This window comes from Asterias amurensis, chromosome 1 (genome assembly GCF_032118995.1).
Source record: "Asterias amurensis chromosome 1, ASM3211899v1".
Classification (NCBI taxonomy): domain Eukaryota; kingdom Metazoa; phylum Echinodermata; class Asteroidea; order Forcipulatida; family Asteriidae; genus Asterias; species Asterias amurensis.
In genome coordinates, this window is record NC_092648.1 from 5,969,237 (window position 1) to 5,996,377 (window position 27,141).

The 27,141-nt window shown below is 36.7% G+C and overlaps 1 protein-coding gene across 2 annotated transcripts in view; it reads right to left on the bottom strand.

Annotated features, from left to right (window-relative positions):
* Positions 1–27,141, bottom strand: part of LOC139943970 (vam6/Vps39-like protein) — a 66,597-nt gene that overhangs the window by 17,360 nt on the left and 22,096 nt on the right. For both annotated transcript variants that reach the window (XM_071940900.1, XM_071940891.1), the window contains exons 18-19: positions 25,593–25,739; positions 24,629–24,763 (exon numbers count right to left, since the gene is read on the bottom strand). In XM_071940900.1, the coding sequence (XP_071797001.1) occupies positions 24,629–24,763; positions 25,593–25,739 (282 nt within the window). The remainder of the gene's footprint in view (positions 1–24,628; positions 24,764–25,592; positions 25,740–27,141) is intronic.

Sequence of the window (27,141 nt, forward strand, 5' to 3'; positions counted from 1 at the left end):
TGAAAAAGAGACAATTAGAAGAAAGACAGGTCAAAGTTGCTATCACCTAGGCATTCATAACCCATCCAACACCCACCTATAAAATGAGTCAATACAACATACCACACACCTGTATTATGGTATCAAGCATCATAAACTACGCCATAAATAACCCTCCAGCTGATTTGGAAATCTATAGTGTTATTCACACCACAGCAATTTAACTGGGGTCCCTTGTTAAATTTTAGCATGGTTGTAAGTTGTAGCAATGTTTGTTAGACAAGATTTTGCAAGTGAACTTGGACAGTAGAAACAACATGTACAACCATGCCACAATTTAGCAAGGGACCCTTGCTAAATTGCTCTAGTGTGAAAGGGGCTTAAGTTTCACCTTTCGGTTTCTAGACCCAAATGATGGAGGGAACTCAATGGAAGCAAACCAAGGTGTTTATCTTGGATGTGTTATTGGTATTTTACTATCGTGTGATGACACACAGTCAGTGCTTAGTTCTACCAAAAGAATGTTCAAAATGTACTGGAATTGATGGTTTTACATCCCAATTGAAGGATGAACCAATTATGGTGAACAACATTTTTATGGAATTATCTTGCATTTCAAAAAGTTCCCAGGCTGCTTTAAATGTGGTTATTGATTAACAAAGGAATTCAATAATCAAGACAACTGGGTTTTTTGTCACTGATTTTTCACTCAAATGTATGATATCAAATAACAAACCCTAAGGGAAACTGACAATGTAAATTGGAAATTATTTTAAGATTAAAAAAAACCAAAAAACAAATGTTGAGCGGGATTTGAACTGCAACTTAACCTACTGCGCTACATCTTGCTCTACATCAGCAGTCTCCCTATTTTGTCAATATTTTTGTCCTAAAATGTAGGCCCCTAAAGTGCAAACAGCATCTTATTCTTATGTTTTTTTTTTTTTGTGTTTTTTTTTGGTTCCTTAATGGAATGGTAGAGATTGGATAATCTTGGAATAAATTTATAACCAGTCTAACATCTTTTAATGAATGTTGTCTGTGCGATCGATGGTGTTACATTCCACCAATATGGTTGTAACATGATGCATTGAACCAACAGCTGTCGATACATGTTCCCAAGGTACTAACACCACACTGACAGCAAGACATAACACAGCAACACATGTTATCATGTTATTAAATTATCAATTAAAATTATAGACAGACTTGAGTCCTGTATTACATTATTGGTTTTTACGTTTCATAATTGATTTAACAACGGTAAACATGCTGCATGAGAACTCGTTGAAATAATAAACATTCATAAACACCCCAGACAGTTTCTCTACTCCTATTGGTGGAGAGCGCGTCACGTGGGGGTGTTTAAACGATTTATAATGACCAGTGTTTATAAACGGCTAGCTTCCGCATGTCAGGCGCACAAGATTATCACGCGGAACGCAATTTATAGCTGTTAGTAACAGCGTGTAATCTATTTCCAAGTGCGCGTGTACACACAATCCACGCGCAACAGACTCTTCACAAAGTTTTTGAAATCGCTGCGTGCTTCATTGATGTACGCGTTAAGACACGCAAACGGTTCGCTCTACAAGATGGCAACTTTCATAGCAACAAAGTGGTTATTCAATACGGTCTGTTGCTTTACTATTATTTTTGACACATTCACCGTCTGTTTTTCTCATCGTAAATTTGTTATTATTTTTGATTGGAGAAGAAGACCCAGTGCACAACATCAGAATGGCACAAAATATATTTCTTACTATGCTTGCCCTAGCTTTTGCATAACGTGAGGGTAATCCCCATGCACAAGCTGGTTTATCAATCCCACTACGCACAAATTGCGTGCCAATACGCGACAATTTTGGCTCATCCCCAAACAAAATATATACAATTTCTCACAAAAACTCAAGAGAAAACCATATAGAATGCTGAAAACCATGTAGAATGCTGAAAACCATATAGAATACTGAAAACCACATAGAATGCAGAAAACCATATAGAATGCTGAAAACCATATAGAATACTGAAAACCATATAGAATGCTAATATAGAATACTGAAAACCACATAGAATGCTGAAAACCATATAGAATGCTGAAAACCATATAGAATGCTGAAAACCATATAGAATGCTGAAAACCATATAGAATGCTGAAAACCATATAGAATACTGAAAACCATATAGAATGCTGAAAACCATATAGAATACTGAAAACCATATAGAATGCTGAAAACCATATAGAATGCTGAAAACCATATAGAATACTGAAAACCATATAGAATGCTGAAAACCATATAGAATGCTGAAAACCATATAGAATGCTGAAAACCATATAGAATACTGAAAACCTTAATGCTGAAAACCATATAGAATACTGAAAACCATATAGAATGCTGAAAACCATATAGAATACTGAAAACCTTATAGAATACTGAAAACCATATAGAATGCTGAAAACCATATAGAATGCTGAAAACCATATAGAATGCTGAAAACCATATAGAATGCTGAAAACCATATAGAATGCTGAAAACCATATAGAATACTGAAAACCTTATAGAATACTGAAAACCATATAGAATACTGAAAACCATATAGAATGCTGAAAACCATATAGAATGCTAAAAACCTTATAGAATACTGAAAACCATATAGAATGCTGAAGACCATATAGAATACTGAAAACCTTAATGCTGAAAACCATATAGAATACTGAAAATCATATAGAATACTGAAAACCTTATAGAATACTGAAAACCATATAGAATGCTGAAAACCATATAGAATACTGAAAACCTTATAGAATACTGAAAACCATATAGAATACTGAAAACCATATAGAATGCTGAAAACCATATAGAATGCTGAAAACCATATAGAATACTGAAAACCATATAGAATGCTGAAAACCATATAGAATACTGAAAATCATATCGAATACTGAAAACCTTATAGAATACTGAAAACCATATAGAATACTGAAAACCATATAGAATGCTGAAAACCATATAGAATGCTGAAAACCATATAGAATACTGAAAACCATATAGAATGCTAATATAGAATACTGAAAACCACATAGAATGCTGAAAACCATATAGAATGCTGAAAACCATATAGAATACTGAAAACCATATAGAATGCTAATATAAAATACTGAAAACCACATAGAATGCTGAAAACCGTATAGAATGCTGAAAACCATATAGAATGCTGAAAACCATATAGAATGCTGAAAACCATATAGAATACTGAAAACCATATAGAATACTGAAAACCATATAGAATACTGAAAACCATATAGAATACTGAAAACCATATAGAATGCTGAAAACCGTATAGAATGCTGAAAACCGTATAGAATGCTGAAAACCGTATAGAATGCTGAAAACCATATAGAATGCTGAAAACCATATAGAATGCTGAAAACCATATAGAATACTGAAAACCATATAGAATGCTGAAAACCATATAGAATGCTGAAAATCATATAGAATGCTGAAAACCATATAGAATGCTGAAAACCATATAGAATGCTGAAAACCATATAGAATGCTGAAAACCATATTGAATGCTGAAAACCATATAGAATGCTGAAAACCATATAGAATGCTGAAAACCATATAGAATGCTGAAAACCACATAGAATACTGAAAACCATATAGAATACTGAAAACCATATAGAATGCTGAAAACCATATAGAATGCTGAAAACCATATAGAATGCTGAAAATCATATAGAATGCTGAAAACCATATAGAATACTGAAAACCATATAGAATACTGAAAACCTTATAGAATACTGAAAACCATATAGAATACTGAAAACCATATAGAATGCTGAAAACCATATAGAATACTGAAAACCATATAGAATGCTGAAAACCATATAGAATGCTGAAAACCATATAGAATGCTGAAAACCATATAGAATGCTGAAAATCATATAGAATGCTGAAAACCATATAGAATGCTGAAAACCATATAGAATGCTGAAAACCATATAGAATGCTGAAAACCATATAGAATGCTGAAAACCATATAGAATGCTGAAAACCATATAGAATGCTGAAAACCATATAGAATGCTGAAAACCATATAGAATGCTGAAAACCATATAGAATGCTGAAAACCATATAGAATGCTGAAAACCATATAGAATGCTGAAAACCATATAGAATGCTGAAAACCATATAGAATGTCTGGACAGATTGTAACTTGCAGTAGGGCTTTTAAAATCAAGATAAACTCCAAATAGAAACATTCCGAAGACCTTGTTTCATTTCAGCGTCCTTTGGCTAAACATCACCAAATATGGCTCCTCGGGTGGATTTCACACAGGTAGTCCTAACTTAGGACTAGTCCTAGGCAATGCTAAGAGATAGGACCAGTCCTAAGTTAGGATGAGTTACTGGTATGCTGGTCCTAACTTAGGACCAGTCCTATCTCTTAGCATTGCCTAGGACTAGTCCTAAGTTAGGACTACCTTTGTGAAATCCGCCCCACAATGCCCAACAGTTTGGAAAAGTCCTGGGGGGAATATCCTACCAAGGGCCCTATTTACCACAATGACTAAAAATGCCAGATTATCTGTGGAATTACCCCACACAGCTATGACCTCACTTGCCTACACTTCTATGAAGAGAGTTAAAGACACTGGACACTATTGGAATTTGTCAAAGACCAATCTTCCCACTTGGTGTGTCTCAACATATGCATAAAATAATAAACCTGTGAAAATTTGAGCTCAATTGGTCGTCGAAGTTGCGAGATAATAATGAAAGAAAAAACACCCTTGTTACACGAAGTCGTGTGCTTTCAGATGCTTGATTTGGAGACCTCAAATTCTAAATCTGAGGTCTCAAAATCAAATTTTATCGAAAAATTACTTCTTTCTCGAAAATTACGTTACTTCAGAGGGAGCCGTTTCCCACAATGTTTATACTATCAACCTCTTCCCATTACTCATTACCAAGTGAGGTTTTATGCTAATAATTATTTTGAGTAATTACCAATAGTGTCCACTGCCTTTAAGTGGTATTGAGTGCACCCTGATTTATGGTACCTTTACCAGACCACTGTAGCCAAAATACACACCATCAACTTCAATTACTGATTTTGGTGTTTGATGTACATTACATATTGCTGTCATTTAAAAAAAGAAAGCAAGACTCTGGTACTATGCAAATTTCATGGATCTGCATATGGTAAGTGAAAAAGTTGATTTACGAAAGCAGAAAATATTGCTTAGCAACTTTCTTTGCCTCCTTGCTAAGCAAAACATGTATGAGGCACAGGTCATTAACAGTAAACTTCATTATTTTTTTAGGCTGGTAATCTGTTTCTACTTAGCAAGATTTTGATGTGCTTGGCAAGTTTTTGTTTTTATGGGCTTTACAAAATTAAGTTCTTACTATAAGCGTACTTCATAGGTCAGCAAAGAATATTTGCTTTTATGTTTAGACTCCATAATACCTTAGCAGGTTTCGCTTACACAGGTGGCGCAGAAATAAAGCACTACCCAGTAAGTGGAGAATGATGATCGTAGCGCAGAATTCCCTATTAAGTAGAGTCATGAAATGGGGCCCTGTAAGATCTACTATTCAGAGCAGCAGACTTCTCCAGTAATAGGATGATTCTTGGATACTCAAAGCTAGCTGGAAATAAGTGGGGTCAACAACCCCATACAGATAAATGTCATGTGGTTTCAGTCATCTTCAAAGCAAACAACTGCTCCAGAAAGAATCAACCAGCCAATGACAGCAATGCCAGAGATTTCAGGAAACGCTTGGATTAAACCTATCCCGAGTTAGGTTGAGTAATTCGTCCTTAGAACGTCTATGGATATGGAAATGAACTCGTATTAAAGGCACTGGACACTTTTGGTAATTGTCAAAGACCAGTCTTCTCACTTGGTGTATCTCCACATAAGCATATAAAAAACCTGTGAAAGTTTGAACTCAATTGGTCGTCGAAGTTGCGAGAGAATAATTGAAGAAAAAACACCCTTGTCAGAGAAGTTGTGCAGTTGCCTTGAATTCGAGACCTCAGCTGAGGTCTTGGATTAAATTTAAATATTTGAGTGAGAAATTACTTCTTTCTCAAAATTACGTTACTTCGGAGGGAGTCGCTTCTCATTTTATACTATCAAAGCTCTCCATTGCTCGATACCAAGTAAGTTTGTATGCTCTCATTTATTTTAAATCCTGCCTTTACCAGGATTTAAGTTACAATGGATTGTCCGTTTTGTTACTATGACTTTCCAATAAATCAATCTGCTCACCACTTGATGCCCTGAGTCAAAACCAACAAGGGCTCGTTACTGGCCAGATTAATTACTGAGAATTTAATTAGGGCATTGGGAAAGTGGCCTAGGTAAATAGTAAAGCCTGTTGATCTTGTGTTAATCCATCGGAGGAACCGCATAATCTTTATCAATCAATGGATCAGGGGTTATGTCATAACAAAGACATGACGATCAAATTAAATACAACAATGAAGTGTCAATGGAGGTTGGTTATAGTTTCTTTCCAAATCTTCTCTGATGAGATTTGCAAAATGAAAACAAAGTCCTTGCCCTTTCAAAGATGAAATTCCAAGCCTGATAACAACAGAAAACGTACAATTGTACAATTGACTTGTTGTGCCGCTATTAAAACAACCTAATTCTCTGTAGAAATGTACATCTGAAGTCGATGATCATAAAACTCTTTATTACAAAATCATTTAACTAAAGCACAAGGTTCACAAACTATGATCATAGTTGCCAGCTGTGACCAGAAACTCTTCCATCTGCCCCAGAATGTGCGATTAAACTTGTCTTCCTCCTTAATTATTCACACTTGGTGTTTTTTTCTGTCCTATATTATTGTAGATTTATCAATAAAACGAACATGTGAAAATTTCATTTCGAAGGTGGTTGCGTTTTTGAGATATCGACGTAAATCCGGAGCGGTTAAGTCAAAGCAGGAAGAATAATCCGCAATAGGAATACACGATCTGAGAAACGAAATCCGCGGTACGCTTCTCAGATTCAAATTTCTGATAAAAACTGATATCTTTTTACCTTAAAACATTTCTCTGAAGTGAAAATGTTTCTCAAAATGCGCGGCTGTATGCTTCTAACAATTTGTTGTTATTGCCATTTATTTCTAGAGTGATAACCAAATGTCCCTTTAAAGTCCTGTGTGTAGTTGACCGATCATTTCAGTATGTGCGTATTTTGAGTTGAAACACAGTGGTCATGCATAAAAACAAAATTCCTACTCTTTGGGGATTTTTGTTGTTGACATTTTTAAATCATCTCGGGATCAGAGCTTGGGTTCAGCTGAAGGTGAGAATCAAGTGAGATAGAAAACGCCGTTCAAGATTTTTAGTTGACTACCCCTTGAAGAAAATGCAAAGAATTGGCTTTTTCGTTCAACTCAGCAAATTGAACTGAAATACAGGTGTGTTTTTTTTGTTGAGAAAGACTCTGCTTAGGGTTGAAATGTCAGGCCATACTTATTTTTTGCTGAAATACAGTATCTTAAAAATGTGCCTTGAAAATTTCCTTCAAGGGCCCAATTTCATAGAGCTGCTTCAGCATGATGCACAACATAATTATAATTGTGCTTGCCAGAATAAGGTTACCAGCAAAAATACTATCTCACATGTACTATCTGTGGCTGGTACCCTGCTAATTTTTTGCTAAACAGAAGCTGTTTAAGCAGTATTTTCTATTTAGTAGTTGGAAATTTGCATCAGGGATAAAGGAGATTCATTTTGGTTTAACCCATATGCATAGATGTGTGTTAGCACTGTTTACTCTCCTCAGTACTTTGGGAAAAAAACATTTGAATTTTGAAATTAGGCCCAGATGCTGATTCTTTTGAGAAAAACAGGTACCACGGTGTGACAATCTCTGTATTGAAAAGATTTAGTCTTTCTCTCTAAGACGAAGCCCCATCAAGCACGATTGATTCCTAGGGTGATTAGTACTGTAATCATCTTGGACCCATTTCCGTAACGATTGGATAATTTGTACACCAGCTTAAAGGGGCACTGTTGTCAAGTGTTGAGGGGGGGGGAGGGGGTGGGTGGGGCACTGTGCTTAAAGGGACACTGTTGTGAGTCTGTGGCTAGGCATTAAATTCTGAACTCTCACCCAATAACTGCACACGCACTTGATCATAATGACAGCACAGCTTTTGTTTGTGATGTGACGGTTAACGTGCAGGCTCGTGTACCAACTCTTCACTCAAAACACCAACATCTCCTTCAGATTATAAGGTTCAACACACAGCACTAGGGAAACCAGTCATTCAGTGTTACTGCTCCCACTCTCTGGAACAATCTCCCACATCACATTCGTTCTAGCACCTCCTTTAAATCATATAAAAGTGCCCTGAAAACCCTCATCTTTTCTACAGCATTAATAACCTTGCTTGTTTGTTAATCATTCAGTCAATTGTACCTAATTTAATAGGTTATTTATTTGAGTTATTTGTTAAGCGCCTAGAGATAACTTTATATTAGGCACTATGTAAATCAAATATATTATTATTATTAATATTATTCACTGGGCTTGGGTCCATGTTTCCATGTCCAGCCGCAAGCAGACTATGCAATGACGACAGTGCCTCTTTAAAAGCAACTGATCTTCCAATAACCTTGATGCTCATTTTAAAACAAGGCCTGGTCAACATCGCTTGAACGTGGACCGAGTTCTCGCAGAAATGACCTGCCTCTCGTTTCTGGAGACCTAATGTCTAAACGGCATTCTGGCATTTTGTTTTACAGTCACCCTGGAGTGGATCCCTCTCTGGCATCATCCCTCCTAATGTATGCGAGATGAATCATTGATTAGCTTTATTCAAATGAGTATTCATAAATATCTGTGTGTAAACACTTTAATAGCGCACTGTTTCACAACGCTCAGTGCCTGTCTGTGTGAGAACGGCCTGGGGGTACATATTCAAATGCAATATCTATGAGAAATTTTGACGCCCCTCCGAAGGAAGGAGCATTAAAGACAAATTACAGTTCAGGCCTCAAAATTACACACAGTATCCACAACAATTGCTGTGGTGCCCTCTGCAAAGTTTCAATAAACATTAACACATGTCCTCATAGATAGAGCAAAGTTCAGGGCTGGGTTATTTACAATTTAAAAAAAATAAAAAGTCACACTTTTCAATCTGAAAGTTCATTCAAGTACCAATCTTCCAGAAATATACCTCCATCTGAAACAATATCGGAGTTGAGAAAGTTATAAGACCACAAAACGGCAATGCTTTTTCGATTGCCACATCAAAATAAGCATGATAATGTATTCTTGGTCAACATACACCAGGTTTCATTGTAAGAGAATAAACAAATAAATAAATAAAAACTAATCAACACCAACATTTAATTTAACTTCCACAGGTTAAAGTTGGCAGGTGTTTTTATTGCAAACTAAAGGAGAATGAATTTACTCTTCAAAAAAACCCTCCGGGACCTTTGAACGTGTATAAATGTCAACAATTAATTTCTTCACCTTTTCATATTCAAATATCAAAATAAATTGCTGTATTCAAACAAAATTATGAAATACGTACAATTAATTTTGGTCCTTCCTCAACCACCCTGTAGATTTATGGTTTTTGAGAATGGATTTAAATCTGGTAACAGGGCAATGTGATTTATAGTTAAACCCACGTTATCTTTTAAATACTTCCTATTCATGACATGTCCATTCACCACCTGTATGAAAATACCAGACTTAAGTACAAACATGACAAGCCATCAGATGTTTGCTTAACAAATTTATTCTATCCATAATCAATCACTAATTTTCATTGTGTTGGTTTTAAAGGCACTGGACACTAGTGGTAATTACTCAAAATAATTGTTAGCATAAAAACTTACTTGGTTACAAGCAATGGAGAGCTGTTGACAGTGTAAAACATTGTGAGAAACAGCTCCCTCTGAAGTAAAAGTTTTCGAGAAAGAAGTAATTTTTTGTCCACAAATTTTATTTTGAGACCTCAGAATTAGATTTTGAGGTCTCTGAAAGCACACATTTTGTGTGACAAGGGTGTTTTTTTCTTCCATTATTATCACGCAACTTTGACGACCAATTGAGTTCAAATTTTCACAGGTTTGTAATTTTATGCACATATGTTGAGTATACATACACCAAGTGAGAAGGTCTTCAACAACTACCAATAGTGTCCACTGCCTTTAAGGCAGGGTATACTTTTGGTAATATATCACCATCAGTGGTATGCCCAAAGAAAAATAGCATTCACAGAAATTATACCTCAGTCAACTGAAAAAAAGAGAAAGCCCTTTAAAAAATTCCAGGGGACTCCCACACTCTGAGCACCCCTGCAGTTAACCCCCGACCCCAAGCTACAGAGAACTTTCACAACCAGCGTTTGTTAAAAAAGGCTTCAACAAAATCAGAGAGCATGTATGAACACTTTCAGGCATTCCTTAGCGACTGACAATAGGGATATTATTAGTATGGATCAAGTAGATGCCGTTTAGAGATATGAGTCATCACCTGGGTGCTTGACTGTTCACACTAGACTGCGATTATCAACCACGTTTTTTATTATCCGTACTCAGGCAGATGACGTGGCTGTTGTACACGTGTAGATAGCAGTCTGACTTTGACTTGTTTTTCCATAAGGCAATAGCATTAACCTAAATGAAATAGTTTCAATAAACAATTGTCACTATCACATTTTAAACAAATATTAGAATAAAAGGGCACGGTCTGCATTAAAGGTAGATTCATAGATTCTATTCGTAAAGGGATGGTACACGTTTGGTTACTCAAAACAAATATTAACTTAAAAACTGACTTGGTAACAAGCATTGGAGAGTTGTTGATAGTATAAAACATTGTGGGAAACGACTCCCTCTGAAGTAACGTAGTTTTTGAGAAAGAGGTAATTTCTCACTAAAATATTAAAAGACTTTTAGTAAGAAGTCTTTTATTCCTATCTGAAAGCACACAAATTCGTCCAACAAGGGTGTTTTTTCTTTCATCATTTTCTCGCAACTTCGATGACCGATTGAGCCCAAATCTTCACAGGCTTGTTATTTGATGCTTATGATGGGATCGGATACACCAAGTGAGAAGACTGGTCTTTGACAATTACCAACTGTGTACAGTGCCTTTTATGATGATTTGTAGGCAAAAAAAAAAAGACAGGTACAATTGGTCACATGTTAAAGTTATTATTACTTGCTGAGAAAACAACAACAAAACTGTCAAGTACATTATTTTCAAAAGAACAGTATCCATCCTGCAAGGTGGCAGTGGGTACCAACCCCATCTCTGGCTGTAGCTTATGAGAATAGACACCAACCATCAGAACACCGCCTGCTAAACGATTCAATTGATTCAAATGGTATTTTTGTTGAACAATTATCCAAACCATAACTTCAAAAGGGAATTCTTTCTCAAAATAGTCTATACTATCAACAGCTGCAGTGCTTCTCACCAAAGGACGGTTTTATAGTCATAATTATTTTGAACACCAATCAATGACCGAATCTTGAATGTTTTCAATGGTTGTAGAGCTGCACTGGCAATGTTGTACCGAGTTAATGGAACACGTTGCCTTGGATCGGTTGAGTTGGTCTTTGAAAAGCGTTTGTAACCGTTTTTTATAAAATGCATATATGGTTAGAAAGATGTTGTAAAAGTAGAATACAATGATCTACACAAATTTGCCTCGAAATTGCCTGGTTTTCGTTTTACTTTGCGAACTAACACGGTCAGCCATTTATGGGAGTCAAAAATTTGACTCTCATAAATGGCCGACCGAGCTTGTCGGCGAGGTAATAGGAAAACCACGCAACTTCGAGGCATATTTGTGTGGATCATTGTATTCTACTTTTAAAACCTCTTTCTAACCATATGCATTTCATAACAAGCGGTTTCAAACGCTTTTCAAAGACCAACTCGTCCGATCCAAGGCAACGTGTTCCTTTAAGGAGGTAAATTCTGTGCAAATCAACCGATGAATCATTCTCTTTTGAACTGTTTCTGAGAACCAACTGTACTCATTTTGATTATGAAATCAATCAACAGTCATTTTCGATTCTGTTGGTTCAGGCTTATCCAGGGCTTATCTGTGTACTATGACAACTTACAGGGATCCAGTCACAATAAACAGTTTCTGTTAGATGGAAATTAAAAGGAAATTTATAAAATCATTGAGGTACCCACTGCTAAATATAGGATTCAAACTGCCTCTAGCTACCGGCCAATCTCGGTGGTCTAGTTGGCAAGACACTACTCTAGAATTAAAAATGTTGTGGGTTTGAATCCCAACCGAGCAATATGCCTATGATTTATTTCACAGTTGGCCTAGTTGGCAAGACACTACTCTAGAATTAAAAATGTTGTGGGTTTGAATCCCAACTGAGCAATATGCCTGTGATTTATTTTACAGAGCTTGGGAAAGTACTGAGCATATAGTGCTAACACACATCGGTGTAAATGGGTAAAACCAAACTTGATAAACAGTTTCTGCTTAGCAAGATTTTCCTGCACTGAGCAGTTTTTGTGTGCTTGGCAGGTTTATGGCACTTGGTATACCATTTAGTTCTGAGGAAAATGTTACGATATTTCTGACAATAAACAGAATTGTTTTAAACACCAACAGAGATGCTACTATAATAAGAGTGAAACTGCAGGCCTGCAGCCCTCAGCCCAGATTTCTTGTTCCAATCTGAGCTCTCATCTGCCTACCTCCATCTAAGCCCTCACTAAAATACTTAACAAAGCTCCACAATTTACAAAGATTGATTATCGACACAATCAATCTTCAATTATTTCAAAAGATAGTGACCTTAGATATGTATTTTCCTTTATGTGAAAGAACCAATACAATTATAAGACCCATTTCTCGACCCAGAAACAATTTTAAAAACAATTTTTGTCCAGCATCCATTCATTTATAGATGTGGCTTAAAGGCAGTAGACACTATTGGTAATTGTCAAAGACTAGCCTTCACAGTAGGTGTATCTCAACATATGCATAAAATAACAAACATGTGAAAATTTGAGCTCAATCGGTCATCGAAGTTGCGAGATAATAATGAAAGAAAAATAACCCTTGTCACTCGAAGTTGTGTGCGTTTAGATGGTTGATTTCGAGACCTCAAGTTCTAAACTTGAGGTCTCGAAATCAAATTCGTGGAAAATTACTTCTTTCTCGAAAACTATGGCACTTCAGAGGGAGCCGTTTCTCACAATGTTTTATATCATCAACCTCTCCCAATTACTCGTCACCAAGAAAGGTTTTATGGCAATAATTATTTTGAGTAATTACCAATAGTGTCCACTGCCTTTAATATCTATTTCCCCCTTTGCTTTTTCCCCCTTTGAACATATTCATAACATTAATATCCAACTTCCACAGCCCCAGACACTCACATTATTTATTGAAAACGAAAACGAAAAAGAAAAAAAGCCATTGCATGACTAGGTACTAAGAATGAATTCCGGCTTAACCAGGGCTGACGTGTCTAATGCCTCGAACTGCTGTCACGGAAAATTAAAAAAAAGTCTCCAGGAAAAGAAATCTTAAACCCACGGGCAACTCAAATGAATAATATATCTAATATCAACAGTCCAGCTGGAAGTGAGACTGCGCCACACCAATACAAATATTATTTGCAATGCTCGGTATTATTAACACTAATAATAACTGGGTTTGTAGACTGCCTGCCTAATTGCTGCAGGAAACAAGATTTGCTTGTAATGTGTTATTACTTTACCCAACTGGCAAGTGGTGTTTTTAATTAATCCCTCAATCCATTTCAACTACACTCCTGAGAACTGTTTCCTTTTTTTTTAACAGGTGAAGGTTTTTTTTTTAACAGGTGAAGGTTTTATCAAACACATTTCAGTATCTACACACCTGGGTGCAGAGAAGCTAATTATGGTTATGACACATGCACAATGGCAAGCCAGGTCCTCCACATTCTGATGACTCAACCACTAGAGATTCAAACTACTGCACTGTTAACATTTTGCACCCTTAAAGGGTAGGCACATTCAGAGATTCAAGCCCCAAAATTGTCTTTTGAGCTTACATGTCATCCTGAAAATGCTATCTGAACCATTATGTTAATGACATACAACACCTTCCAAAGAAACAGATTGGTCCTTAAGGTGCAAATCCTGCAGTAAACGAAATACTGAATCACAGCGTTGAGAATAATAATGAGCCCTGCTCCAAGAAAATGCACATAACAAACAAATTTTGTCACAATTATCGATTAAAAAATCAAGCCCTAACCTCAAGGCTTTGAAAAACTAAAAACACTTCCGCCGTTGACGGCGTGCATAAAAATGACAATGCTCTGACGTCATGTCTGGGAGTTTGCTTTGATATACCTCCAAATTGGAGCTCCCAACTATGACGTAACATGAGTGACTACGTAACAGAGCGTTTCGCGATCTTTCAGAAAAGCGCTGGATAAGGGTATTCGAAAAGGTTGTTTTTGTACACAATTAAAATCTATTTATACTCGTATGACTCGATTTCCATATTGAGTGACAACATTTTAAATGAAATTCATCAAAGTTCACGACTTAACATTTCCGTTCAAGCGGTTCTTTAAGCTAGCTACATGTACATGTATGAAGGTCAAATACAGAACACTGTACATGTTGAACAAGATACTTCTGTCATTCCCCAAACCAGCAGAGGTCTTAATAGTCTGCTTGACACCAAGGGCCATGTACACCAATAAAATGGTTACCAGACTTATAAATAACTTGTATTTATAGTTGCGAAATAAAAATACATTGTCTGTTTTAAAGGGGCACATTGTTTTCAAATCTGTAAAATTTCCAGTTTGGAATTACTTGGTGTTCCCAACCTCCATGGTGTTCCATCATATATAATTCAAGAGTAATTCATGAAGGAAAACACCTACAGTGTTTTGTAAATTGGTTAGAAAAACTTAAATTTGCCGCTGGAAGAACAACCAGCAGAACCATAGCATAGAGCAAGTAACAGATGGTCCACCATTTTGTGGAGTCAAACTCGGTTCTACAAAATAACGTAATGTGTTCTGTCATGAAATTGCACAAAAATATCACTATCATGAGATATCCAACCATATTCATTTCATAACTTATACGTTTTATAGCCCAAAGTGCCCAATCAGAAGGCAACATGCCCCTTTAAAATTTGCCCAATGTTCGCAATGGATACTTAGGGGCATTTAAGTAGCTATGGGGCATCTTTAACTTTTGTTTAAACCCCATTTTATTTCTGATTAGGGGCAATAAATTTATCTTCTTTTTTTTTATAGTGGGAACAGACATGTGAGTAACTATCCATGAAAAAAGAGGTTAAGAGGAAACCGGGCAAGAAGAAAAGAGGAAAAGATAATACTCCTATACTTTTATACACAGAAAGTGAAGGAAAAAAAAGGAAAATCTAAACCCCAAAAGAGGAAATCAACTTAAAAGAGTAGATCTCACATGCCTGTTTGAAAAAAACAATTGTAGAAAACAATTGCTAAAGGAAATTGTATTCACTGTCCAATCAAATATGCGCCGGGCAAGATCTGATCAACATTGCTTATTTTCCCTGTGGCCTCCCTACTTCCAGCAGTGGGAGAGACCCAAGGTGAAGACAGACCTTGTAAGGATTTCTTGCACTTCTCAGCGGGATGACTTGCCCTTAAGTGATCATGTCCAAAGGGGGCATACTGTTTCTTCCCATCATTAGGTACTCTCAAGATGTACAAGGAAAGGTGGATGTAGCTAGGCATACTCGCCTTAAAGGGTTTGGGTACTTTTTGTAGATCAAGTTTTTGGCCATGACATAAATCCCTATTTATTGTGAATGAAGATGTATTGTAACCATTAAGTTTTTGAGAAAAAAATGGGAAAGTCACAGAGCAACAATTTAAGGAGACTCGCGTAAATCCGTTGTACATGCAAAAAATAATTTCCATCTCACTGCGACAAAAATTATTTTGGTGAAACTGTTTTACTCATTTCTAAAAAACTACAGCACCTCAAATAACATTTAAAAGGGCAATACAGTAAAAAGTAAAAGATTTACAAAACCCTTCATAAAAATTGAGCAGTTGTGGAATGGTAGATTTCCTGCAACTCACTGACAATAACTAACGTCTGCAGACCCTTTAAAATGGTCTTTCCAATTATTGTAGAACATGAAACTGCATGGGGGAGACCCCAACTGGTAAAAACATTACATGGTTGACATCATTCATGTTAACCTGAGTGTCGCATTACTATTTGTTATACATGAAAATTGTAATGAAAATGTATATAGGCGGTACTAAAGCCTGGTTCATACTTCCTGCAAATTCAAATGCGATACAAATTTTGCATCTCAAAAATGCAACAAATAATTCAGTTGACGTGCGCTCAACTCCTGCAAAACATTCACTCCTCGAAAACTGCCATGTGACGTCAAAATTCGCTTCAACTATGAACAGGCTTAAGAGGCAATTATTTACATTGATTAAACATAAACTTAAAATCCATTGTGGATTCCTCTAACAGTTTGGTGCAACGATCTCTGACCTTTGACCTACTTGTAACTGGAGCTATTGAAAGCAAGGCCAGTGAGTGGCACATGTAATGCATTCAGCAGTCTTGATATTTGCTCATAAATATTGATGCAGTAAGTCTAGAGAGAGTCAGAGATAACAGTATATGAAACAGGTACATACAAGAAACGCATCCAGACGCCACATTTAATAACAAATTCAAGAACAGATATTTTTTGGTGAGGTATTCACACAGGGGTTCTGTCAATAGAAATGAAGTGAAGTACTACTATGTAGTAGAGACCGATTTAAAGGAACACACTGCCTTGGATCAGTCGAGTTGGCCTTTGAAAAGCGTTTGTAACCGTTTGTTATAAAATGCATATGGGTAGAAAGATGTTGTAATAGTAGAATACAATGATCCACACAAATATGCCTCCAAATTGCACGGTTTTCCCTTTACTTTGTCGACTAACACGGTCGGCCATTTATGGGAGTCAAATTTGTTGACTCCCATAAATGGCCGACCGTGTTAGTTCGCACAGTAAAAGGAAAAACACACAATTTTAAGGCAAATTTGTTTGGATCATTGTATTCTACTTTTTAAACATCTTTCCAACCATATGCATTTAAAAAACAAAACGGTTACAAACGTTTTTCGAAGACCAACTCGACCGATCCAAGGCAACATGTTTCTTTAAGAACTGACTCTGCGATAGTGCAGTTAATAATGATACCATAAGCTAAAGAAGTAGTCCAAGCCAATTTTCTATACCTTCCCCCAAGGTAGTAGTTAAAAAGCAGGACAGTTTTTTTCAGAACTGAGAAGTCTCCCGAATATCCGATAAATCTACTACGCGGTAGTAGAATAAAGTAAGACAGTTCTCTAAAAACAAACTCTACCTGGCAAGTAGATACACATGGTGTTCCGCAAACCAAATATATATTGATACCAGACCATACAATGCCTCAAATCACAATACTACATGAATCCTAAACAAGAACAAAATATATAGGCCCTACTAAATTTGAGCCCCGTTTTCAAAATATTTATTATAACTTTGGACAGTCTACCTTTTGAGATGCTGCCAGCTTTTACTGTAAAATGCAAAAATTCAAAGAGTTCTCCCTACTTAAAGGAACGTTACAGAATTGGTAAGAAACAAAAATCGTGAAATCACAGACTTACATAAAACTTACACGGTCTAATGATGATGATAGTTGAAAACATCCCTTGAAATATTTCTGTCTGAAATGTCATATTTGATGAGAAATAAATAATCTAACTTCGCGTTTGGAGTTTATCGCTCAGTAAGTGTTTTATTCATTTTTATTTTGGCATCGATGCAGTGCAAAATTTGTAATCAGTTTTTCACTATTCTCTCGTGACCCAGATGGCCGATCGATCTCAAACTTCTACAGGTTTGTCAGTTAATGTATATGGTGGATTACATAAAGTGCTTACACTGCCAGCAACTGTTTTGTTAGGAAAAACCAATTCTGTAATGTTCCTTTAACTCAACTTACAGTAACTGCAACATTTCTCACAATTTAAAAACATGTCAAGCTTCACCTAAATATCCACATCTGGTTTAAATTTCATAAAAGCCTTCAAGCAGTAAATATTGCTTTTAAAAACAAAAATGCGCTTGATAAGGAAAGTGACTCATGTGTCCTACACAATGTTTGAGACTGTATGGTACTTATGGCTGGGGGTTATTTTTTTAATGGAGGCCTTTAAAGGCACTTTACACGTTTGGTAATTGTCAAAGACCAGTGTTCTCACTTGGTGTATCCCATCATAAAAAGACTTCTAGCTAGAAGTCTTTTTATTATTTTAGTGAGAAACTACCTCTTTCTCAAAAACTACGTTACCCCAGAGGGAGTCGTTCCCCACAATGTTTTATACTATCAACAGCTCTCCATTGATCGTTACCAAGTCCGTTTTTAAGTTAATATTTGTTTTGAGTAATTACCAAACGTGTACCCTCCCTTTAAAGGAAACTTGGTATACCTTTGGTAATCATCCTTAAAATTAGTGGCAACTAAAGCTTTTGATACTAGTATTAAGCATGCTGAGAATCGTTTCACTTTGATGTAATGTGGTTATGTAAGAAGATATGAGTTTTTATCTCCTAAAATGTTAATCTGAGAAACGTTACCGCGAGTATGTTTCTCAGATTGTGTATTCCAATTACAGATTATTCTTCCTGCAAAGGGTGTGCAAGGGGTGATTAAAAAACAAAAACATGTTTACAGATCTGCTCATTGTCATACTCATAACTTACACAGTAAGAAAACTTCCCTTGTAATATTTTTGATGTTCTAAAAACAGTGCAAACAAAGTCCAAACATATATTTTCTTCATTGTGCCTAAAAAAAATGTAATTCATACACAATGTATATTAGTTAACATACAGGTCAGGTACTGGTATTTGACAAAAATGTTGTACAATGCACTATTTTAGTGCTGAGTACATGTATTCTATGGTCAACAGCTTTTTGAACTTTCCTAAAAAAATGAATCTACATGCATGAATGTCTTTAAAAAGCCCAGACATGAAGCAAGGTTAATTGATGAAGCGACTGTGTGGTCATATAATGAACAGCAGATAGAGAGTAAGAGGCAGAAGGTATTATAGGGAGGCCTTCATCATGCACAGGAGAAGCTAGACAGAGGACATGCATGCTAATCACTATATGATTTAATAGCACCCCTTACAAATATTCTGCCTTTTCATTGGTTCAGAGCGCGTCACATGATATGTCTTATATTTACTAGACGGCGGCCATGTGATAGTGCATCGTTTGCTGTGTGATAGTCCGACGACTATCACACAGCGCGCAGTACCCAGACGTCTTTTTACCCACCTCGAACTCAATCAGTTGTGCATCTGTGTATCTGAAACGCGCGTACGAACGTTACGTGTACGAGGATGATAAATAGTCTGTTGGGGTGTTATAAAACAAATATTGACTGCTTTTACTCGTGCTATGGTTAAAACTCTGACTCCCTCGGTGATCCCGGACCGTTCCATTATCCAGAACGCTCCGGGGATCACTTCGGGAGTCGTAGTTTTAACCACAGCATTTGAAGCAGTAAATATTTGTATACTAGATGAGATACTGTCAACAGAAACGGAGCACCTTCAGTTTGAATGTGATCACCAATCTTGGTTAGTCAACTAACAGAAATGACTACAACTAACATAGAATTGAAAAGTTCAATCCCTTCAAAAGTAGTTGTATAAAAAAAAATACAAATGGACGAAATACAAAATTAATGTTTCCATATGATCAACTTGTCACTAAAATAAATGGTGCATAAAAGGGTTAACCGTATTGAAGGTGATGTTTGAGCTTGTGACAACATATGCAAGGTGTCTATTTCACAAAGAGTTAGGACTAGTCTTATCTCAAGTTAGGACCAGTTACTCGTCCTAACTTAGGACTATCTATGCAATTTGAATATCTCCTAGGACTAGTCCTAAGTTAGGACTTGTCCTAACTCTTTGTGAAATCGACCCCTGGGACACCTCATAAAATGAAAAGGTTGTAGCCGATTTTGAATGAGCTTTGTGAATTACCACTTTGTGTTTGGCATTCCTCTTTGAGATTAAAAAAAAAAAAAAAACCCACCCAACAAGCAATAAATCAACGCACTATCTCCAGAAATCACAAAGTTGAGAGGTTGGGAAGTCCACTTCAACAGTACCGGCATATCCATGTAAGTGTGCACCGCTAATGCAACAAATGTGCACAAGGGGAAAAACGTGCAACCTGTTTGTGTAGAATTGATTGAATCAAGGAATAGACAAAAACACACCGGCTGACTTGGCAAATGACCTGATCTCTTCATTTGGAATAGGGGAAAGTACTACATGTAGTAATGGAAAAACGCTAGCATTGTGACCAACCTATAACACTAAAGCCTTGAAGAGTGAAAGTAGACTTGGGGCAAGTCTAATCACAAACACTAACAGCAACTGACTTGATCCAAGTCTGGGTCCAATTTCATAGAGCTGCTTAAGCCATTGGACACTTTCGGACAGATATTTTTTTATAAAGTTCACAGGTTCACAGAATACCATATTTAGCAGTGTAGGAACAGTAATTGCCTTATTGTCAGTCTGATACCTTGGACGGAGAGAAGAGGAACCCAAAATCATGCATGTGAGTAACTATCCATGAAAGAAGAAGAAAAGAGAAAACCGGGCAAGAAAAAAAACAGGAAAAGATAATACTCCTATACTTTTATACACAAAAAGTGACGGAAAAACATTACACAAAAAAGTAAGGAAAAAAAGAGGAAAAGATAATACTCCTATACTTTTGTACACAGTAATACTCCTATACTTTTGTACACATAAAGTGAAGAAAAAAAGAGGGAAAATCAAGACCAAAAGAGGGAAATCAAGACCAAAAATGAGGAAATCAGCTTAAAAGAGGAAATCTCACTTATGCCTGAAAAATGGACCGAAAGCAAGTCTGATTCGTTTGGAAAGGGATGGGGAAACAGCAACAGTCAACTGACTTGAAGCAAGTCTACCAAACCGTGGGAGGAAAAGAAACGACAGCAAAACAAATCTTGATCAGCGTGACATGAGTCATCGAATCCACATCTACATCTAGTTGAAAACATGTCCTAGGAGAAATACATCATTTTGGGGATTGAGTTGAACATAGACACATTTTCTAGAAATCCTTTGAACATTTCTTGCGAACCACTAAAATATTCCTCACTTACCGACACCCCCCCCCCCCAATAAAAAAACCAAAGCATACAGGCCTGTTATCCCATCTTTGTGCAATTACTGTATAGAAAACAGAGGCAAATTTATGAGATTTGAGGCATTGCATGGCGAGATAGCAATGTACATTAGGTTTGCGGTAACACCATGTGTATGTCTACTTGCTGTGTAAATTATTATCTTTTGAGAACTTGTCTCATTATAAATTCTACTGCCAGAATTTATCAGGTTATTTCTAAGAAATCTAAGTTACATGTATGTTCAGTGAACATTTCTAGGGCGTTATTTTTTTATCACGTATGCCTCGCTTACCGACCCCCCCCCCCTAAAAAAAAAAAACACAAAAAAAACCCACCAAAATTAACCCTGACCCTGACCAAAGTTCAAAGACTATTTCAAACCATTCCTATTAGCCCAGCAGAAATGGCAGGTATTTCTGCTGTTGACATACAACTTTTACGACAAGGGTGTTTTTTCTTCCATTATTCTCTCGCAAACTTGACGACCAATTGAATTCAAATTTTCACAGGTTTGTTATTTTATGCATCTGTTGAGATACACCAAGTTAGAAGACTTGTCTTTGACAATTACCACAGGTGTCCAGTGTCTTTAATAACAGTTTAAAGCTTATTTTGATTAAATAAAATAATTAATAAAATTTTGATTAATTGGAAACTGGTTTGTGTTTGATTCTGAGTTACACACAGGCTATGGAGGTCATGGTCTCTGTTGCCCTGGTCTTGGCCTTCGTGCCCCTTCAAAAGTTTCCAATTGACATTAAATTTCTAAATGGAAGTGCCCGTTGCAAAATTAAAAATGGCCTTTCCAAAATGAACCTCCAAGCGTGATAAGCGATTTTATGGGATTTTTTGTTTATGTTAATGTTTGGGTTTTTTGGATTTTTTAAGATTTCAATTAAAATATTTTTTTTTTCAACTAGAAATCCTGTACTTCAAAGGATTTGGTCACTTGCTGTAACACAAAACACAATGTCCTTGAAAATACGTTTGAAATGCTAAAATAATTTTCGTCTCCTGAGACAGAAATTATTTTTGCGACTTGTTTTACTCATTTCTCAAAAACTACAGCACCTCAGTAAGTAATATTTTAAGGGAAGTTTTCTACCATCATTATCTTCAAACAGTGTGAGTTTGATGTAAATCTGTAGAAACTGTGTGTTGTAATACAAAAAGTACCCAGACCTTCAAATTTGTTGTAAAATAATAGGCAAATTGAAGTGAGTTAACACAGATATGAGGGATCTGAGACAGCAAGGAACAAGACAGGTCATAAATCAAGCCAATGTTGTTAAGCTGTCTCCTGAACCTGCTCATACCATAGGAAACTTGAATATACACACAATGTGGGCTATATTTACACACATTCAATGACACTGTTTACATAGGGGGGAGACTTTTCTTCAATGTGCACATACACTGCCTGATTAAACGATATGAGCATACATGTACACGTACACATCTGCCAGGCATGCAGGGATTCACAATGTGTTGGCATGTACAACATCCACACCCTTTTTTATATTATCATAATAAATGTGACTGGTGTGATATGGACACAAGAGGGCGCTGTTACATGTAATGAGAAAACTAATTATGAGAGAGGTTTAAAGGAATGGGTGTATAAGGAGCTGTTTGTAAAAGTAAGTCTCACGCATACTTCCAGGACCAAGTTGGTCAAAACCATCTTGAGTTTTACGCGTGTGTGATTCTGTTTCATGAAATACATACTTTAGTTTTACGTAATTTATGGCAAAAAAAAATTAAATTGGTATTCTTGGGAAAAAGTAAACTTTTGCATTGAAATATATTAAAGTAAAATAAATTTAGCTCTAATTTCCTCTTTTTGTAACCGATTAAGAATTTTGCCGAACTGATGTTTATGGCATAATTAAACCTCATATGATGGTTGCACGAACTTGGGCATGATCGTAAAAATGATCGATTCTCTAACATTAAGCATCCTCGTCCCAAGTTTGTCTTTCTAACAATAATAGGTATTTTTGTTTACAAGAACTTGTGTTTAATCATTTATAAAGAACATTTTACATAATAGAAAAAAAATGTCATCCAAGTTTTTTTTCTTCTCATTTTCGGCTCAGGCACGACTTGTACAATCAATCATTCTTAAATTCTGTAATTACAATCCTTAAATGTAAGGTTTTGATATATGTATGTGATTATGTTTTTGGAGGGTGAGACCAGTTGTGAACATTTAGTGTTCCTTTTCTTTTTTTCCCTTTTTAAGACTTAGACCAAAGGAATTAATCTACTTTTACAAATAATAACCTAATTTTGTAAAGCATTATAAAGTAAAAACACTAGAAATTTTGAGTTGTTATAAAGATAATACTAAATGCAACACATATATTTGTATCAATTCCCACATGACACAAATGCAGCTTATCAATCACAATAACAAACCTTACCTTGCAGGAACCTAGTTACTCCTGGATGAAGAGTAGCAATTAAAGGTAACATCTTGCTTCTGGGGTAAAGGGGGTCGACCAGCTAGGCTCTACATTCTAAAGACTTGGACACCAGGTGGGTCCCAATTTCATATAGCAGTCTTGGGTCAAAGGAGGCAAATGATTGGACGATAGCTGTTCTTTGTGCGTAAAAAACATGCCCGTGAGCTAAGCGTCCATGTAGCGTGCCGCGTTGTCCTAGGGGTATAACATAGCTATAGAATACAATACCTAGATCGGCAGCGATTGGCCGACCCCAAAATGGCGGACTAAAAACGTTCCAGTGCTTGTAAGGCACCTAATACGCATGTGTACAAATGTACGTCTTTCGACGCAATACATTTCAAATGCATCGTGTTTTTTATGTGGACACCATAAACTACATTCGGTAAGACGGATAACAAGATCTAAAAAGAATCTAAGGGGGGCCTATTGGTTTACGACTTGATGAGTCTTTTGACAGGGTATTCTGCGTAGAATGGATAAACCATAGGACTAGTGCAAATATCCAATATATTTGGATACTTTCAAGTCAGTCACTTCTAGAGGGTTACGATCGAGCAAAGCATTCAGGGAAAGAAAATGGCGCGTCAAGATTGGACACCGCTGGGAACGAGGTTGATAAACGAGATTTGAACCACACTCTGTGATTGATAGAACATGAATACAGTACACTAGAACACTCAACCAGCCTCGCTACCATGGTCAGCGCGCCGTATCGATAACTCTTATCTCTAAACCCTAGTAAAGAAACACTCAAAATCAATGCCTCGCTACCATGTGCAATTCAGTTCTTAACTGCGATACACGTTTTAATAAACCATTAAAAAACAAAAAAAACTCCACTTTCAGACTAAATTAAGATCTGAATCTGACTTACCTGGAGATTCTCTGAGAAGAAGAGACTCTTGAGTATCTGATTGCTACGCCGGTGCTTAGCCTTGGTCTCAAGGACATTTTCAAGGAAGGTGCATACATCAGACACTTGTATCGTCTCTGGTAGCATTGCCAGTGCCTGGTCATAAGACAAAATTAGGCAACATTATTTGGTGATCATCAGGGTTGTAGCTAGACCAATTTCAGTGGTGGGCTATAGGTAAACAAAAAATTTGAGGTCCACCAAGGGCGAGTGTTTAAACAAAATTATTCATGTTAAGTTATTGGGCCATCGTTGCTGAAGTGCAAACTTCAGGCATGATGCCAGATTTCCCAAACTGTTTATTTTCTGGGGCCACGCAATAAGTTGAAAGGCATTTTTACTAAGTTCTTTCTGAGATCACGAGCAGTGCACAATATTTAGATTCATTCTAAGGGAAATCTGTGCTGGGGGCGCAATGCTTTATTTTGCTCAGAGTGCTGGGCAAAAATGAAAAAACCTGGTGATCATACCCATCCATTCAGGTTTGAAAATGTAAAAAGAGGCCAAGATAAGATGTTCTATTCCATACTAGCCATGATCCGTAGTGATCCATGATCCGTAGTGTGAACCAGGGGGTAAAGGACGGGGGTGGGGCTTTTGGTAGGTTTTGTCAACTCACCCTGGCTGTGTCCACCTTTTCATGGCGATACTGTAAAACATCTAATGCTGCATTGATGTTAGGTTCAGAGGCTTCCATTCTAGCCATGATCTGTAGTGTGAACCAGGGGGTAAAGGACGGGGGTGGGGCTTTTGGTAGGTTTTGTCAACTCACCCTGGCTGTGTCCACCTTTTCATGGTGATACTGTAAAACATCTAATGCTGCATTGATGTTAGGTTCAGAGGCTTCCATTCTAGCCATGATCCGTAGTGTGATTCAGGGAGTAAGGGATGGGGGTGGGGCTTTTGGTAGGTTTTGTCAACTCACCCTGGCTGTGTCCACCTTTTCATGGTGATACTGTAAGACATCTAATGCTGCATTGATGTTAGGTTCAGAGGCTTCCATACTAGCCATGATCCGTAATGTGTTTGCATCTGGCGGACTGATGTACGTTTTAAACAGTGACAGGTACACCTGTAAGAATGTGAAGATTTTTAAACATACAGTAAGTTGCGGTAATTTCATTGATGCCAGCAACTGTCATGGCCGAGTGGCTAAAGACACTGGACACTATTGGTAATTGTCAAAGACTAGTCTTCTCACTTGGCGTATTTCAATATATGCATAAAATAACAAACCTGTGATAATTTGAGCTCAATTGGTCATCAAAGTTGTAAGATAATAATGAAAGAAAAAACACCCTTGTCACACCATGGCCACACGAAGTTGTGTGCTTTCAGATGATTGATTTCGACACCTCAAAACCTAAATCTGAGGTCTCGAAATCAAATTCGTGGAAAATTACTTCTTTCTCGAAAACTACGTACTTCAGAGGGAGCCGTTTCTCACAATGTTTTACACTATCAATAGCTCTCCATTACTCGTTACCAAGTAAGTTTTTATGCAAACAATTATTTTGAGTAATTACCACTAGTGTCCACTGCCTTTAAGAGCATCAAATTCAAGTACTAATGGCTAGGTGTGGGTTCGAATCCTGGTCATTTGTGTCATTGAGAAAGACACTTCAGAATTGGTTCTTGTGATTCATTAACAAGGTTGTGGGTTTGAATCTGTCCAAGCTACCCGCTGATTTCACAATGACTACAACAAGCAGTGTCATCCAGTTACTGAATCACAATTTCTTGATTTGTGTAATTCATAACCATAGAAGTTAAAACCTACGTTTTCATGTGAGAGATTGTCTGTTGCCAGCTTGGCATTTATATTCCCTTGTGGGAGCTTGTCAAGTTCCCTTGATGGGAAGCCCATCTGAACAGGGTCAAGACTTTGGAACAGTCTCCCTGTTAACCTTTGTAAGTCTCCCTGTAAACCTTCGTAATGCCCTTAGTGTAAAAATGTTTAAGAAGTTTTTAAAAACTTTCCTCTTTCCAAAGGAATTTTAATGTTGCTGGTTTATTTTATTTTTTCTTTGCAAAGCTTTTCCCGTTGCAAATTTTTAATATTCTTCTAATGTGCTGTTTCTTGTGCTTTTTATGTGTGTACATAAATTTGCTTTCTATTGTATTTAATTTCAATTTTTATTGTAAAGCGCATTGGCCTATTTTGGAAATGCGCTATATAAATCTTTTTTAATAATAATAATAATAATGAACAAACCAAGATCTTATAAAAGCATTTATCTTCCAGTACGCACTAATCCTTCGACCAGATGCTTGAACCGGAGTGTAGAAATCAGACGATAACCTACTCTCAGTTTTAATTTTGCACTCCGTGGTATTGCGTCTGTCAAAGCGTCATGCTCCGCATACGGACAATCCAAAAATTACATTGTAAACTTTGCGAGTGCAAAATCAAAAACATAATTCCTAACCTAACCTCATTAACTTAATGAGGCTGGAAGATAAATTCATTAAAA